Source organism: Acomys russatus, chromosome 5, assembly GCF_903995435.1.
Source record: "Acomys russatus chromosome 5, mAcoRus1.1, whole genome shotgun sequence".
NCBI classification, from domain to species: Eukaryota; Metazoa; Chordata; class Mammalia; order Rodentia; family Muridae; genus Acomys; species Acomys russatus.
The window spans coordinates 19,699,900-19,717,875 of NC_067141.1; the positions used below are offsets into that span (position 1 = coordinate 19,699,900).

Below are 17,976 nucleotides of genomic sequence, written 5' to 3' on the forward strand. Positions count from 1 at the left end.
AAACATAGCCTGGCCCCTGTCTTCATAGCTTTCCCAGTCTGGTAGAGAAGTGAGTTCTTGCCTGTCCACTGAGGGTGTGTGGGAGTGTTCACATGGCTCATAAGAGATGTCATTTCAAATCAGAAAGCCAGATCCCGTGGCTGGACCATCTGAACTGACACTCTTGATGATGCTACCAGAAACCCTTCAGAAGCCAAAAGTGGCGGGTAGTCCTCTGGATGATGCCTGAGGCACCCACTTGCCCACTGCCTGAGGCCCTAGGCACAGATGCCCTGAGGGCCCAAGACTCCAGCTCTTTGCCCAAGGGTGGCTGGGGGCACACAGGGAATCACAAGGAGAGCACACCTGGGGTCATCAGTCTAGAGTCATCCATTACACATTCACTCAGGGATGCCACATACAAGAAGAACCACCAAGCGACACTGACCCAGGACACCCAAGGGAGTCAGCATGAACAAGGCACCACCAGACCTGGAAGAGAACTTCTGCCTCATCCTTTCACCTGGCTGCTTTTCAGTTCTCTCCTGATGACTCACTTTCAGCTCACTGTATAGCAGGAAGACAGCCGAGAGCACAACTGCACTAGTAATCGAGGAGCCTGCCAGACGGCAGGTGTAATTAACAGAAACTTCTGAACTTTCCAATTAGCTCAGTCTGTGAGGAGCAGGCTGAGCTCTCTAGGGTACCAAGGTGTAATTGCATTTGTTTTGGCGAAGGTTTATTGAGATTGCACCCTAGGAGAGTCCACTGGATACCACCACAGACAAGACCGAAGCCCAGAAGGACCTACCTGGCTCTGGGTGGCCACTGGACCCTCTGATTGCTTACAATCCATGATGTATTCACTCCCAGACTATGCAAATGAGGCCTTAGGGTGTGAACCATTCTTGTGACCTCTGCCTTCCAAGGACCCAGGGATCCTCTGGACACAAGACCTCTCTTATTAGCCTTTAATAAACCTATGGCTACAGTCTGCTGAGTGAAGCCAAGGCTCAGTGCTGCCTCTGAAGAACAGGCTCCCAGACAAGGATGGGCAGTGCCATGGATCATTGTCTCACTGCTGAGAGAAAGAAGTAGGCCTTGGACCTCCCAAAAATCCCCTCACTAGCCCATGGTTAGTGCTACACCATATACCAACTGCTCTCATACACAGACATGTATGGGTGACCTATGCTATAAGCAAAGGTCCATGTCACCACACAAAGTAGCAAGCACTCTTACCTGGCCAGGTGCATGGCATTGCCAACCTGGGGTTCTGGAAGAGCCACTGAGGCAGTAATGAAAAGCATCATGACCAGCAACAGGAGGCTAGAGAAGCCAGTTCCAGGGCTCTGGGTGCCCAGGACCATCCTCCTCCAGCTCTGGCCATGACTGCTACCTTGGAGCTCAGTCTACAGAGGTGGTGCACACAGAGCACATGGCCACATATTACCAACCTAACCTCCTGCCTCAGGCAGCCTAACAAGGTATGAGTTTTGTGTGTGTGTGTGTGTGTGTGTGTGTGTGTGTGTGTGTGTGTGTGTCAGGGGGTGTTCCACTTCCCATGAGCCTCATAAACACCTGCAAAGAAGACATGAGGCAGAGCTCTTGAGGTAAGGCTCACTCAAGGCTTCTCACCAGTCTCTCTTTCCCTCACCAGTTTGTGGAGGTACTCTCTAGACCCAAAGGCTCTCCTAGCTACTACGAGGACAGAGCAGCTCCATTCCCAGGCATCAGGTCCCAGCAGGCACAGCACTTTGATGTCCCAGCCACTTCTTAAAGATGTACTGCATAAAGGCTGCTCTGGATAGCAAGGTCCACCACAAATATTTGTACCAGGTATGCATATGCATGATGGTCAGAGCCCCAGTGTAATCCTGGCCTGCAAAGCCTAGAACAACGTGGCAGTCAAGGCTCATTGCAGACACCAATGGCCTCAGTTCCATGTACACACTCATACTATGAAAGCTCACACTCACCCACCATGCATGCACACAAACACACCCACACGTACACTTTATTCATACATGTATTCACACCTTTACAGCTGCAGAAGTAGCAAGTCTTAGGGTTCTCACTTGCCATCACAGCTGCTCTCAGAGATTTGTGGCAACAGCCCGCAAACACAGATAAGGCTGCTACTGGTGGCAGTGGACAGAGGCCAGATGCTACCAACATCCCACAGGGCAGGAGAGATATCTTTCCCATGGAGCTACCAAGCCCTAATATCTACAGTGTTGAGCCTGGCCCGGTCTGGGACCCACTCTGCATGGGAGCCACATCTACCTATGCACAACACAGAACAAACCCTTGAATGCGCATTAAAGCCACCCCAGCACAGGGCATGAGCTTCATGCCCATTCTCCAAACCAGATTTTCAGTTCATGTTGACTCCTAAGCAGCTCCCTACAGTGCTTCCCTCCCACCCCAAGGGAAGGATTTCCAGGCAGGTATGCCTGTAGTCACCAAGACCCAACAGTCATATTCAGGCTGTCAAAAGGTGCTGGCCAGCCTCAGACAGCTCCTGAAATGTCCAGGAAGCCACCCACCTTTGCCACTCTCCTGATGATTTGTCCTAAAGTTGAGATCTGTCCGTTCCTCCACGTAATGAGATAGCTCATATCATGAGATAGCCTGCAGGGTGGTAACAGCATGGGACAGAAGACATGTCCATAAAACAGTGGGCAGGGAGCATAAACAGCAGCTGAAAGCTGATCTACAGGCCCTGGGAGGTTGACAGTTGGGAAGGCAGGAAAGTTGGGATGCCCAGAACCACTTGACCTCTTGACACCAGGTCCCTTTTTACCTGTCCCAGAAATCAGAGCTGAAGTCACAGAACCACTGGACCCTCTAGGAGGGGGCAGGGAGGGGATCCTGGAAGCATTCGCTGAGGTCCAGCTGACTGTTATTCCCTGGGCCATTCCATGGGAGAGGCGGGAAGAGACATTGTGCTGGTGAGCTTCTACTACAGGGAAATGGCACCTGAGTCACATACACCGTGTCCATAGCCCTGCAGACAACCTCAGCATTTGGCAGGAGCCACATGCTGCAGGAACTAAGTCACTCAAGATATAGGAGTGATGAACCCCAGAGATCTGTGACCCAGGAGGCACCTTCATGAGAAAACATGAGATGCACTGTGGTCCGTGGCACGGAGAAGGAAGAGGAAGAGCAGGCGTGGCTAAGGTAAAAGGACAGGCGGTGGCCATTCTCCGATGTCTGGCCTGGGCTTGGCGACTGTCCCTGTTGACCTCTGAGATTACACCTCTGACTTTTCTGACTGCTAAACTGTGAGCCACTCTGCAGTTAGGGCAAGACTTTGTCAACAAGAGACCTCCCAGAACCCTACTGCCCCCTCTGACCCTTTGCTTGAGCCAATGTGACAGAGACAAGGCAAACTGTCCCTCTGACTGGAGATGACTTGGAATGAGAGACAGAAGAAAGTCCCGTGTGACTCTGGGCAATGACTGGGGACTTGTCACTGAAATGTGTCCCACCATCCTGACTATCAGGTAAACCATGTAGCCACCAAGAAGACAAGAGCAGGAAGATGAGGTCACTGCCCTGGAACACAGGGGAGACCCCTGGGGACACAGCCAGAGCCTGGGTGAGGATGGCTCTTCAGGACACATTAGGAAACAAGGCCCTGATGTGACATACTCTACTGAATGTGGAGTCAGGAAGCTATCCAAAGGCTGATGGTTCAGGGACATGTGGTAAAAGACAGACCCTGAGGAGAGGTCAAAGACCTGGCCCAGCACAAGGAGAGCAATGAAAGCCATTGCTTCAGGTGCTGCTGACAAAGGGAGGTGTTGGAGAAGGACGTGGCTTTGGCCGTGCTGGATGTGAGGCATTTTCAAAGACATACAGAGAATACCATGAGGTCAGAAGTGGGGCAGAACGTGTGGGATGTGGGAGACAGGCCCCAGCTGGGAATGCAGATTTAAAGTTGCTGGCATATAGACGACATTTGAAGCCATGAGTGGAGTGAGAAGAAGAGGGAGGGTGCCTCAGCCTGATGGAGCCATGAAACCAGGGCTAGGGGAGTTAGTCATCCAAGAAGGCTGAGAAGGGTCCTAGAATGTGCATCACCAGCCACCGGGCAAAAAAGAAGTAGCATCAGGAACAGCCCATCTTGTTGTGGTAAAGATAGTCAGCACACTGATCAGTATTAGCCTTAGTCACGTGGAAGAGACCTTCACAAGACAGTTAACGAGCAGGAGGCACTAGTTCTGTCTCATACTGCTGAGATGGGAGGTGCTAAGAGACTGGGACACAGCATCAAGTAAATCTTCTGTAACATGAGAAAAATAAGACATTGCTTGTTTACTTAGTGACAGCATGGCAAATGCCACCTGGGTGATTATGCTGTAGGGACACAAAGATACATGGTTCACCCTTGTGCCCCCTCAGGAGCTTGTGGAATGGCAAGTCACCAACTAACTTTGCACAATCTCCAGATAATAATTCCACCTCTTTGCAACACTCTTTGCAAAACAGATGCCCTCTGCCCTGTGGCTAGTACCTCAGACATCTCACAAACCAACAACAACACCCTCACTCCACAAATCCCTGCACCCAGGGTGCTCTCCAGGGCCACTAACAGCACTTCTCTCAGGAGTGGTGATGACTGAAAGTCCAGGGGCAGATCTAACTTCCAGGTAGAGTTATCAAGACAGGGAGGACACGAAGAAAGCACTGGGAATAGACCTGGGGACACTCCTGGAGGTCATGGTTTTGGGTCTTCAGCTGAGAAGGACTGTTGACCCTCAGAATCGGAGTGACGTGACAAACAGGGGGATGTGGAGGCACAAGAAGCATCTGTGGAGAAGAGTTTAAGACGTGCATATGTAAGGTTAAGATGGAGTTTGTTGGATTTGGTATGTATGTATGTATGTATGTATGTATGTATGTATGTATGTGTGTGTGTTCGTGTATTATGCATGTATTTGTTTGTTTGCTTGTTCTGAGGCTGAGTAGCTCAAACTAGCCTTGAACTCTTGAACTCATAGCCATCTTCTTTTTGGGGGGGACGGTTTTTGAGACAGGGTTTCTCTGTGTAGCCTTGACTGTCCTGGACTTGCTTTGTAGACCAGGCTAGCCTCAAACTCACAGTGATCCACCTGCCTCTGCCTCCCAAGTGCTGGGATTAAAGGCGTGCGCTGCCGCTGCCACCACCCGGCTCATAGTCATCTTTTTTACTCATCTTGCTGAGTACTGGGATTACAGGCAGGAGCCAACAAAGCCTGACCACAGGGCTTGCTCTTGACCATGCTGAATTTGGGACATCTTACAGGACATACAGGGAATGATGTCAAATCAGAGACTGGAAAGAGAAAGACAAGCCCCAGCTGTGGGCAGAAGTTTGAGAACCCTCCCATGAGCTTTCTTCAAGGTGGAGCTGAGCAGCTAGAGCCTTGTGCCTAGCACCTTTCCTCAGCAGACTGGCTATGAGATGTACCACACTGTGTCCTATGCAGCGGGCCTCTTGTCCCATTAAGAACGGGTTCTGTGGCATGCACACACAAGAAAGTGGAATGTATATCATCTGGTTCCAAGCCTCAGTACCCAGACAGAACCATGTGGGCACTCCCATTGGTACCTCTGAGGGCAAAGACATGCACATCTCACTAGGTCTCTACTTGGGGATATATTTGTTGGGCTATAGGCTCAACACTCTAACCAGAGCAATCAGAAGTAGCCTGTGGTTGAACAAAGTGGATTTAAGGCTCATTATAAAATCTGGGAGAGCACACACCATGGAGAACGTAAGGTGCCTCAGGAAGATGTTACTATAAAAGATAGGTGACAGGTCTAGGGGTTTGGGTAGGTGAACTCCAAGAGGGTTTGAGGTACCAGGGTTTAGCATATGGGTAATGTTATGGCTAGGAATCTTCATAACTTTTACATAGGGGCAACAAGGCTACCTGAAGCTGTGGCTGGCAAAGCAGTCACTGTCCCCATGTCAGCCAGTATGATGAGCAGCAGCCCTCACTCAGGTTAGCCCAGACAGGATCTCAGTGGTTAGGTTGAGACATGTCACGTTTCAGGCGATGTTCATATGTAGAGGTCTTGTTTTGTCCTGGTCCTAGGTATCAGAGTATCATGGGGTGCTCTGTGAATCTTTTGTGTTCTGCAAAGAATATCAAAGCCCCACTGGGAGTGTCAAGCCAGCTACCTATGGCAGTGGCTGCTGCCCATCCCATAGGACATGCAAAAGTACAGCTCCAATAGGCAGGCTGTTTTCCAAAGTGGGACATCAGCAGTAAGTGCACAGAAAATATGATGAGCTGAGTGAATGAAGCAAAGGAAAAAGACGGATCTTAAGCAGGCGAAACAACCAGGCTTGGGCTTTAAAGACAACTCTCCCTAGAGGCAAGGAGCACACCCAGGATAGAGACCTCAGCTTCTGCAACATCCTTCTAAAATAGAAGCCAGTGTTCCCTGGGAGAGTTAGCTGACCCTAGGTCTGGGTCAGGAAACATGCAGGCTAAGCCTGGAATGTTGTGTGCCAGGATGTCAGAACATTTTCAACAGAAAGCAGCCACAAATGTTGATGGGGCATGCCAAATAGAGGCAGGGGAGCAATGCGAACAGCATGCTAGGTAGAGCTGGATCAAATCCCACAGCATGAAACAAATGTCTATAAGTGCACAGTAGGACAAGGAACTGAACAGCCAAATGATAGAAGAGACACAAATCATTGCAGAAAGAGGGGTCTTCTCAAGAAGATGACTATGACCTTTTCTACAAAACACTCATGGCTCACCAGCTACCCCTACACACACCCCCGCCGCCACACTCTTTCACACACATACAAACACACCCTCACTGTAACCTGCTCCACTGCTGTCCTCTACAGAACCAAGACAATGGTTCTTCCTCCAGCCCAATTTTGGGTTTGGAGGCCTCCAACAGTGTGAGCTAATAAACCTCTTCCCTGTATCAGAAGCTTTGGGCAGTTATTTCATTACAGTGACCAAAAAAAAAGCTGACTCACACAGCACCTTAGCCGTGCGATCTAATCTATATCACGATGAACGGTGTGGACCGTGTGAGCGTTCAATAAGCCATGTCAAACGGTCCTTGGCCTCTGTGGTCTTCCCCCACAAATACCACAGTCCCTGACAAATCCCAAAGGGAAGATAGAATAGCTGCTGACTAGGGGGTGGGGTGCTATAAACATGGGAGTGGCCATCAGAAACACAGGACAAGAGATGCTGCCACAACCACGAGAGGCCTAAGGAGACACAACCCTAAATCTCATGTGGGATCCAGGTGGGGGGTTGGGACAGAGGGAACATTAAGGCAGAATTATAGAAATGTGAATACAGTACAGACACTGTTCATCAACAGTGTATCCCTCACGTGTCACTGGCTTTGACTTACCCTGCATTTTCTTTGGAGAAAGGTACCACTATGTAGCCAAGGCTAGCCCTAAACTCACAATCCCCCCACCTTAGTCTTCCCAATGCTGGAATTAAAGGGTATGCACTATTATACCAGAGTACAAACGTACCACACTAAGGTAAGATCATAACGTGAAAAAAAAAAAATAGGCTTTGGGTATACAGGGCCTCTACCAGCTTTCCTACGGATCCAAATATTCTAAAATAAATGGGTTAGAAAAAAGTTGCCAAGAAGAAATGTATATGTTGTGTATGTTCAAGTGTGGGTAAGACAGAGAGATGACAAACAAACAAGAAATAAATGGCTGCTGTATGAATGCTGGGATTACATAAGACAACGGATTTCTTAAGGTTTTTTTTTTTTTTTTTTTTTTTTTCTTGTCACTTCCATTACATAAGAAAAAGCTATAAAGGGGGGAAGATCGTGTGGTGAGTATCTGGCAGTTCGGTAGAGGATCTATATAATTTATCACCCAAACCAGGACAGTCATGAGGGAAAGGGGACACTATTAATAACCATGCTAGGTCAGCAGCTGGAAGCCAATGTCCCAGGTGACCCCAAGTGCCTGATCACTGCATGGAAGTGGGACTCACAGGTCTGACTCTCTAGGCCAGTGTCAGTAACCCTGGGAAGGAACCTGAGGGTCAGAAGGGAGGTCAAGTTAGGCAAAGAAGGGCAGGAGGGGTCTCTGGAAATTGGGAGAGGACATGTGACATTGGAGAACGAGACAAGGGCCTGGCACCTCATCATCCAGAACAGCTCCACCTAGATTGCCCTGAACCTCACCCAGCCTGTCAGTGCCTGTGCCAACCCCAGATCCAGAATGGTAATCTTCACCCTCTTCCTGCCCTCTGGGACTCAGTCACTGAAGACCTATTCATATTTGCACGCTGTCCCTTCTGAGGCGCCACCTCAACTCAGGGCACGTAGGTAGGGTCACCCTCTCAGTAACTGTGCCCTGTATGTTCAGAACACCCAGCCCATTCATGCGCGCCAACCAACTCCTGAGTCTAAGTCCCTCTTGCTGGGGACACCACAGTACTGCTGCAAGGGCCTGATGATACCAGGGACACAAGGGGCCTGGGGTCCTGCTACCTCTTTTAAAGCCGTTTGCATCTTCCCTCCTTTTTGTTTCATTTTCCCCCTTTATAAATGCTCTTTTCTGCCTATGGAACTAAAACATGGCTCCAGAGACACTAAGTAACCTTGATGTTCAGAAGAAAGCCAAGCGGTCGGGGGTAGGGGTGCAGTCAGTAAAGTACCTGTGGTGCAAACATGAGGATCTGAGTTCGAATCTCCAGCCACACACAAAGGGAAAGGCGTGGTGGCGCACATCCAAAATGGAGCACAGCACTTAGCTGGAAGAGACAGATGTGTCCCCGAAGCTCGCTGGTCAGCCAGTCTAGCCAGTCGTCTCTGAGCTCTGAGCTGAGTGAGAGAAGCTATCTCAGAAAATAAAGGGAAGAGCCTCAGAAGTCACTCAAGCATGACCTCTGGCCTCCACAGCCATGTGCACACGTACCCACACGAACTCATGCATGCACCACACCCAGACACACAAACACAAAAGTAAATACATAGGAAGAAAGGTGAAGACAAAGGGGCCAAAACAAACAAGACTCACGGACAGACATCCAGCAGATCCTACAGAGGTCACCCAGGAACTGAGTCCAGAGTCTGTGGGAGGGTTCCAGAAAAGTCTCTGCAACCAGATGGAGACAAGGCCACAGCTGAGCAGTGACACGCCCCCTACACACACACACACAAAACACACAGCCCACAGCAGACCCACACCCCTGACTTCTTGGCCTCACTTTCCAAAGACAGAACGTTGCTTACGTCAGAATAGAGAGTTTTACACACACACACACACACACACACACACACACACACACACACACACACACCTTGCCCCAAAGGCCTTTGGTACTTCAAACACTGTGTGCGAGCAGGCTTGGAGCTTGGGGTTGGGGATGCTCCACATGTGCTGAGTGGCCTCAGCTGAGCTGGCACTATGCATGGCGCAGGCCTGCACCACCAGGAAAGGCATTATACACTATTGGGAAGCTCTCTAAAGGGAGATCACTGTGGGAAGATGTGCTGACCACAGCAATTCCAGCCCATTCTAGCTACTCCCTGTTGCTGTTCAACTCTTGCCAACAGCCTTGATCCCAGCGAGCCCAGCCCACCTGCAAGCAGGACATGTGAAGTTATTTTCCTGGGTCCAAATGGAAACTGGAACTAACCCCACAGCAGATGCAGGAGAAGGGATTCTGTCATCAACGCTGATCCTCAAGAACCCTGCCACCTTCCACTTCTGCCCTGGTATCCCACCACAGAGACTGCGAGAAGTGAGAAGCCGAAGACCATGAGGACAACCGAGTTCAAATGTGTCCCCAGGTTCTTGGGTGTTCCTTTCAGAAGGCCAAGACCAACTCCCGCCCTCCTGCCTAGTATATGCTTGGTTCTTAGTTCCTCCCTTCTAGAGGGATGAGGCTCAGGTGACGTGACCTCAGAGTGTGCCATTGCTGAAAGTTCGTTTGGTGGAGACTCGAGGCTAGAAGCAGATTCCCACAGCCCCTCTACCCTCATAGGACAGCACCCAGTGGACACATCAAAGTCTCAGAAGAGACCTGAGCCACTCTGTTGTGAAGGCCGCTTGAGGAAAGTGCTCGGTGGTAGGGCACTAGGTCTTGAGTGACTTGTTAAGTATCACGATGCCCTAACACGCCAGCGGCAGCAGGAACTCTTGGGATCTGACTCCTGAGTGAGGAAGCCACCTTCACGTCTAAACCCCATGAACGTCACAAATCCCCTGGGCACAGAACCACAAGACACAATAAGAATGCTTGTTAATTCACCATAGTTTGGGGTACCTTATCAAGAAAAGAGAACCAGCACGATGATTCCCAGAACACCAAGTGGGTCTGCCTTGAGAGACAGAATGCCAGCGGGTCTTGTCTCGAGCCAGGAATTGTAAGTAGCTCCAAGGCTAGATATGGCAGGTGACTATGGCACCTAGGGAAAGGCAGAGATGCCAAGGAGACAGCACTCAAGCTGCCATGGGCCTTTTTCTAGACTCAGGGCCTCACATCAACAGCAGCAACAAAATGTCACGCACACGATTGCTAGAAAGTGCTGGTGACACCCACAATGAACTCAGGGACACCCCACACACATGCTGTTACTTCTTCCTGTGGTCATAAGTCAAGCCTTCCGCATTCGAAGCATGAAGAGTCATATGATAATTCTGAAAGCCCAGAAACCTTCTCAAAGTCAACTTCTTAAATCACTGTGAAAAATGGAATGTGCCTGTTCCTATTTTTAATAAATTGGGGGCGACACTGCTTCCCACCTGCACCATCTCCTTGGCTTCAGAGCTGAAATAACAGCGAGCTGGGGTTTCACACAATCCACATGGGCCAGAGTATGGGAGGAAGCGTGCTAGAGACCAGTGTGGGCTCCCAGGTCACATTTGGGGGAACAGGGATAGGAGAAACTCCTGCCTCGTACATAGCCGGACCTAGGCAAGTTGGCAAGTGTTGGGTCTGTGCTGGTTTCCCAGCCACGATGACCTGTGCAACTGCCCTGGTTCTTTTAAACAACAGGTTTCAAGTCGATGGGAAATGAGTTTTTGATGAAGCAGGCCCTCTGATTTTTAGAAATAAGTTTCCACCACGGTTGTCCTAAATGTTGATTATTCAACATGGGGGGCCATGGTGATTAATATCAGCAATTTGGGAGGATCTGGAGTCACCTGAGGAACAAGTTTCTGAACATGTTGATGAAGAGTTTCTGGATTTGGTTAACTGTGGTGGAAAAAAACCACCCTGACTATGGGCGGCACCATGCCACGGGTCAAGGTCCTTGCACAGCATTAAAAGAAGCAAGCTGAGCACCAGCGTTCATCTCTTCCTGCTTCCTGACTGTAGATCCAATGTGACTTCACACTCCTGCCACCATGCCTCCCCTGCTGTGGTGGACTGTGTACCCTCAGACTGTGAGCCAAAATAAATGCTCTCTTTTTGTCGGGCATTTTGTCACGCCAATGGAAGGAGTAACAAATACAGTCTCTGTCTCTACCTGACTCAGAGCATTGGTTCTGACCCCAGCAAGTGTGAGACACCTTGGAAGAACTCTGGGGACAGAATGACATGCTCACCCTGGGGAGACAGCACCAAACCCAATGCAACGGGGAACAGCTAAGCAGACTGAGCCCCGTCACGTGCCAGCGTATTAACAATAAAGGCTCACTGTCACCAGAGCCTGTGACTCAGAACAGACGGAAGGGCACAGGAACACAGCTCGCCATATTTCCAGGTGCAAAGGAAAAGCCTAGTTGGAAAGGAAGAACGGCACCAATGGAGGTCTCAGTCTTTTGGCTAAAGTGAACCACAAATGCGACTCTGAACTTCCTCCCAAGGAAGGAAACATGACCAGGGCCACAGGGCTGCAGCCTTCAGCAGGACCAGTGACAGTGTGGACTTCAGCACCCACGGGTACAGCAGCTTGTAGGAACACATATCCTTCTTGTAACAACATCTGCAAAACAAAGACACGGTGACGGACAGGACAGCCACCCCTCAGCAGCCATGCCGGAGGTGAATTGTTCGGTTGCCCTACACGCACAGTGTGCCAGCCACGTTTTGGTTACACATGGGAAAGGATCTGTCTGAAAGCCTAAGGGGTAGCGTGTAGATAACACACTGACTACAAGGTTCTAGTGACAGTGGGAACAAGTGGCAACTCAGTGAGAAGTGGCAGCAGCCTCAGCCACCGGTGTGGAGCCAGAATCCAGGAAAGCCAGGCACTTCAGTGCCCATAGCTCATTATGGCCCACGGTATGTAGGTCTTTGTTTGGTTGTTTGTTTTGCTTTGCTTTGTTTTTTGAGACAGGGTCTCTCTGTGTGTTGGCCTTGGCTGTCTTGGACTTGCTTTGTAGACCAGGCTGGCCTTGAACTCACAACGATCCGCCTGCCTCTGCCTCCTGAGTGCTGGGATCAAAGGCATGTGCCACCAAGTCCAGCAGTATGCAGGTCTTACCAGCTCCCTGTCCTCACTCAACAGCATACCTGCTGCATACTCTCCATATATTCAAATTTCTTGCTATTTGAACTGTGTCCATGGACCAGTGACATTTCCTGGGAGTTGGCAGGAGATAAATCAGTCAGACCTCTAGACCCCCTTGAACCAGAATCTGTGTCTCCAAACCCCTCCCCCTGGGGCACGTAGGCACCAATGACACTTTGAAAATCTGTGTGAGCTGTCCAAGCCAACTGCTTAGAAGAAATACTTTCCCACAGCTTGACCTACCTCAGACCCCCACCCCACCCCATGCCCGCCAGCATTTCTGTGAACCTCATGAGCAGAGAGAAGCCCTGAACAAAAAATGACTTCCAATCCTGTCTGCATTGCTTCTCAACTGAAAACTGGGTGGTTAAATTTTTAAACAAAAAGATGGCTTATTTTTAGCACTGTAAACTGCACAACCAGATGGATAGACACACAAGAGATGACATTTGTTACATAAAAACGCCTGACAGTGGGTCCCAAGTCCATTCCAGAGGGGCCTCATTGGCCAGAAGGAAAAGAAGTGCTGGGCTCCACAGGCATTCAAGGATCCTCCTGGGCCTACGTTCTGTACCTGGGACTCAGGAACTCAAGAAAAAAACATCCAAAGAAGCAAGTGACCAAGAGAGCAACTACTGGCCAACCTTTCCAACCTGCACCCAGGTCCTTCCATACCTGGGAGCTGTTCAGACAAGGCTACAACCAGGGAGAAGCCTCATTATCAGCAGCCAAAGGCTTCTGGATGCAAAAGCCTCTCCAAGCCTGGGGAGAGAGAATCATCGACAACCCAATCCTGAGTCCATGGGAGTCCTCCTGTCCCTTACCGCAGGGTTCGAGGCAAATGACTGAGGGGACAATTGAGTCGGGAGGGCACTTGCCATTTGAGCATGGTGGCCTGAGTTCAATCCTCTGAACACACGTTTTTAAAGTCAGGTGTGATGACCCACACCTGTAGTACCAACACTGGGGAGGCAGAGAGAGGAAGATCCCTGGAGCTCACTGGATAACCAGCCTAGCCTACTGGGCAGGCTGCAGACCAGTGATAGGCCCTGTCTCAAAAACAAAACAAAACAAAAGGCAGAAACAAAAACAAAACAGTGCCTGAAGGACAACACCCAAGACTGCCCTCTGACCTAGACAGACAGACAGTTGGTTGGTTGGTTTCTGATTTTTCAGTCTCACTATATAGGCCAGCCTGGTCTCAAACTCCTGATCCTCCCACCTCAGAGTCCTATGTGCTGGGATTACAACCAATGCTTGGCAAATGAATGTTTGAATCAGTAGTCTCTTCAGCCAGCATGAACTGTGTGAAGCAGGACCAGTAAAAAGGCCACAGTCACAGCCCAAGTATGAAATGGAACCAACATACAGGAAGACTGAGGAACTCTGAGCCTACAGCATGTCTAGAAGCGTGTCCTAAGGTGACAGTGCCAAACGCAGAAATGAGCATGCAAAGACATTCATGGCTATGTAGTTTGTGATATTTCAAAAATGTCTTCCAGTAGAAGTTAAGGAAACTTAGTAATGATATCTATGCAGAGGAAGATACACTGACTGTTCCTCAGAATCACAGGGACTTAGACAAGAGATGCCTGAAGCTCACCCTGGGCCAGCCCATCTCCACAGGCTGAACCTCCACGTCTCCAGGAAGGAGCCTGAAGTCTTTCGAGAGTGTCCACTGAATGTGGTACACCACCCAGGTGGAGAGCTACTGACGTCAACCTGGCAGCCAGATGATGCTTAGATGTTGCTGATGTCGATAAATAAAAAGCAGGTTACAACAAAACGGTGTGTAGAATGTGATCCCATTTATGCACAAAAGGGGGAAAAAAGGTGTCTCTCCACAGCTGTAAGTGTGACTGCATTCCTAGATCCCTGGAAGAAAGCCTAGGAGAGACGGTTGGCACCCAGATGTTCACCTAGGGACCTCGTCATGCTGAACACTCATCTTGGCATAAAGCATAATTTCTTTTTCAAATGTATACATTATGATGCACTTAAAATTAGAAAAAATTTTGAAACAGGTTTTCTCTGTTTTAGCCCTGGCTGTCCTGGAACTCCCTCTGTAGACCAGGCTGGCCTTGAATTCACAGAGATCTGCCTGCCTCTGCCTCCCGACTGCTGGGATTAAAGGCGTGTGTCACCACCTGCCGGTGAAAAGTAGGGTTTTTTATCTTTCTTCTTAAAGCAGTGTTTTAAATATCTGAGTCCCTCCCTTGCTCTGTGCTCCCTGGCCTACAGCACTGGAGAGGCACCCTCACTCATTTCCAGGGTCTGGATGGTCTGAGATGGTAAGCTCCAATCAGCTAGGATGGACCAATGACTGTCTTAACAGGGCACAATAGTGAGAAGGTGCTAGAAGCCCCTCAGTATCACAGGATCATCCCAGCAGTGACAGGAGGCTTCTCTCCAACTGATTTCTAGTAGAAGTTGGAACATAAAGTGAAGGCCTTGGGGAAGGAAGCAGGGCCTTTGGTTGAGGAAGAAGTATAGGGAATTCTTCTTTTGCCCCAAATACCTGCCAGGGAAAAACAGCACACTGGGGCTCCAGGCAGATTAATAGGAACCGAGGCCATGTGAGATCTTATTTGGCCCAACTATACTCTTTAGTTGCAATTTACCTGCTACTTTGTTAAATTGCCTTCCTATTTTCTTCTTTTTTCCCCTCCTTTGCTGAGCAAATTTGATATATTAATTAGGTGTTTTAATCTAAAAAAAAAAATTCATCAGAAGGTCTCCCATTACCATGGCAACTGTACAGTTCCAGCACATGCAAGTCACTAGCATAGCACGGCCGCCTCTTAGGCCCCACTACATCAGGAAAAGAGGATGACTTGTGTACCCCGAAACACAGGATTCCAGGCCCTACTCCCTCTCTGAAGGCTGCTCTTCTGTCCCGGCTGCACCCTTTCCAGGTAAATGACTCCTAACACCTTCACAGGAGGCACTGCACAGAAGGAAACCATGACCCTCTTTGTGCCCTGCTAATGACACAGACAAGAGGAGCAGAGTGGCTACCCATCCCGAGAGCATTCTCAGACGCCCGGCCCGTTACCCCACTTGGTCACTCAAACCCACAAAAACCCAGTCAAGTCCTGGAGGTACGTCAATCCAGGACCACACACCCAACAAGGAACACAGCCTGTGACACATCATGCAAAACAAGGCCCAGTGAGCCACGTCAGTGGATCAGTTCTCAATTCACGTAAGCCCGGAACAGTCAGTGCCTCTGCCATCCTGCTTTAAGCAAGTAAGGAGGTAGGTTCTCAAGTCACAGAGAGCACCGCAGCTGGCCTTGCTCCCCTCCCCCTCTGATAACCCTTGAGTTCTGAGACAGCACACCATGAAGAAGGGAGAGTGGACTTAGACAGCCAACCGCAGCCCCTGCACTACATCAGTTTCTGTTTCTACCCTGCTGCCTTGGAGACGCAAATGCAGAGACATGGAAAGGTAGCCAGCCTGTGGCTGGCACCAGCAAGTACTGAGATCAAATATATTTCCCAGACCTCTCTCATCTTGTAGCCAGAAATCCAGTGCAAGTCCATTTACTGATCTGCTCTTTCTTACATCTGGGTAATCTTTTGGTTTGTTTTGTTTTTGTCTTTAAATTCTTAGTACTGATGTTGAAAATAAAAACATAACGTGTGAATGAATCCTGGTGTCCCCAAGTTAAGAGCACAATGACCAGCCACCTCAGATCACAATGTGCCTGATGCCCTTCCCCCGCTGGCCATACTCAGCAGACGCCTGGAACTCACTGGCCTGGCTCCATGCCTCCCATTTCTGTAAGGAATGCCAATGTGTAGCCCCACGTGCTCTCCAACACAGGCCTGAGTTCTGATTACTGTAATTTCCTAAATGCTTAAATTATTTATTGGAAATAAGTAGCTTGGGCTCCTATGCTGAACTGTGTTCTAAAATTATAAAAAAAAAAAAAATCCATCATATCTCTGTAGGCTGCCTACAAATGAAAATGCATATTTCAACTATTTTAAGAAAATGTCAAAAAAAAAAAAAAACCCATCAAGTGTGTCATGGTTGTACCATTTAAAATTATCTGCATGGCATCTGTAGAAAAGGAGCTATATGTTGCATGTGAACCCTTCATAGTTCCCCCAAAGCTGCATCCAGCAGGTGCTAAGTCAAAGGTCCCTGGGGCCAGCACTGGTCCCAGCTGTTGTGCCAGCTGTCTGGCACCTGTCACCTCCAGCTTCCCACCAGATTGCCCTGCTACTCAAGAGACACAGGTCCTCCAAGTCTTTCCTGCAGAAAGACTTCACAGAACCCGAGTTCCCCGAGGGCGGGTCTTTTCACAAAGGCAGAGATTGACTGTGCAGAATAATCCGGTGTGTGTTCTGGGCTTGCAGGGTGCTTGGCGAACTGAAGGGCCCAGGCCCCTGTGCCACCTGTGGGGCAGCCACCTCACTTCACAAACTGCACACCAAGAGAGCACCCCCTGGAATTAAAAGTAACCACACAGCCTGCACATCACCCATAAAGGAAAATGAAAACATGCGGTGTGCGTTAGTGGGTGGTGTCGCGCCTTAGCCCTCCGCGATCACTGACTCTCATTGCTCTGCCCCGCTGTGCTGTCACTGAAAACGGGACGCGCATGGGGACCTCAGTCGTGGTCCAGTAGTTTCCCCGGAAACGCAGACGCCCCAAGAAGCGGTCCCATCCAGGTGGTGACTGTGTCCCAACGCAGAGAAATGCCACCCCCACGTCCGCCTTGCGACATCGCGCGAGGTCTCCAGGGGCCCGGGTACCCAGCTGTCCCCGGGAGTCCCCAGTGGGCGGTTTCACTCACCGTCCTCCTTGTCGTCAAACACCGGCCTCCGCGCGCTGGCTGCCGATATGGACGACATAGACATCCTCTTCTTCCACTTGCTCCACTGAAACAGGGGGCGCGGCTGCGCGCGGGCATCCCCGGCGTCCCGGGCCCGGGGCTGGCTGGCAGCGGCCGGCGGCAGGGCAGGGGGAGCATCGGAGCCCGCGGGGCGCGGGCGACCGGGAGGCGGCGAGCCGGGGGGCGCCGCAGCGCTGCTGCCCCTGCGCTCGGCGCCGCTCCTCATCGCCAGGCCTGGGTATGCGCAGCGGCCGCAGCCCAGAACATGGCCTGCCGCCCGGCCCAGCAAGAACAGCAGCGCTAGGTGCCGGCAGGGCCGGCCGTGCTTCTAGTATCAGCTCTGGCTCGCCCGGGCTACCGACCCGCCCGCGGATAGCGAGCAGCAGGGCGGGGCCCGAGGGGTGGAGTTCGGAACCGGGGCGGGGCCGGGGCGGGGCTGATATTAAATTCAGCGCACCGCGGGCAGCGTGGGCTACCCGCGAAGAAGGGTCAAATTCGCGTGGGTTCAAAGACCCTGACACTGAAAAGGCAGCGGGGATAAGAGCGTGAGTGGACAGATGCCGTCTCCTCGCTATCTTAAAGCGCCCGAAAGACCAGGGACTCTGCTTCACAGGGCGACGGAGACCTTTGGGGGCCTGCAGGAATGCTGTGACAGGAGAGCAATCGGGAAT

At 50.5% G+C, this 17,976-nt stretch overlaps 1 protein-coding gene across 1 annotated transcript in view; it reads right to left on the minus strand.

The window, feature by feature from the left end:
* The window catches only part of Stk32c (serine/threonine kinase 32C), an 80,704-nt gene extending 63,020 nt beyond the window's left edge, over window positions 1–17,684 (minus strand). Inside the window, exon 1 of the mRNA XM_051145543.1 lies at window positions 17,267–17,684. Within this exon, the coding sequence (XP_051001500.1) occupies window positions 17,267–17,531 (265 nt within the window). The 5' untranslated portion in view covers window positions 17,532–17,684. The remainder of the gene's footprint in view (window positions 1–17,266) is intronic.
* Between the last annotated feature and the right edge of the window lie 292 nt (window positions 17,685–17,976).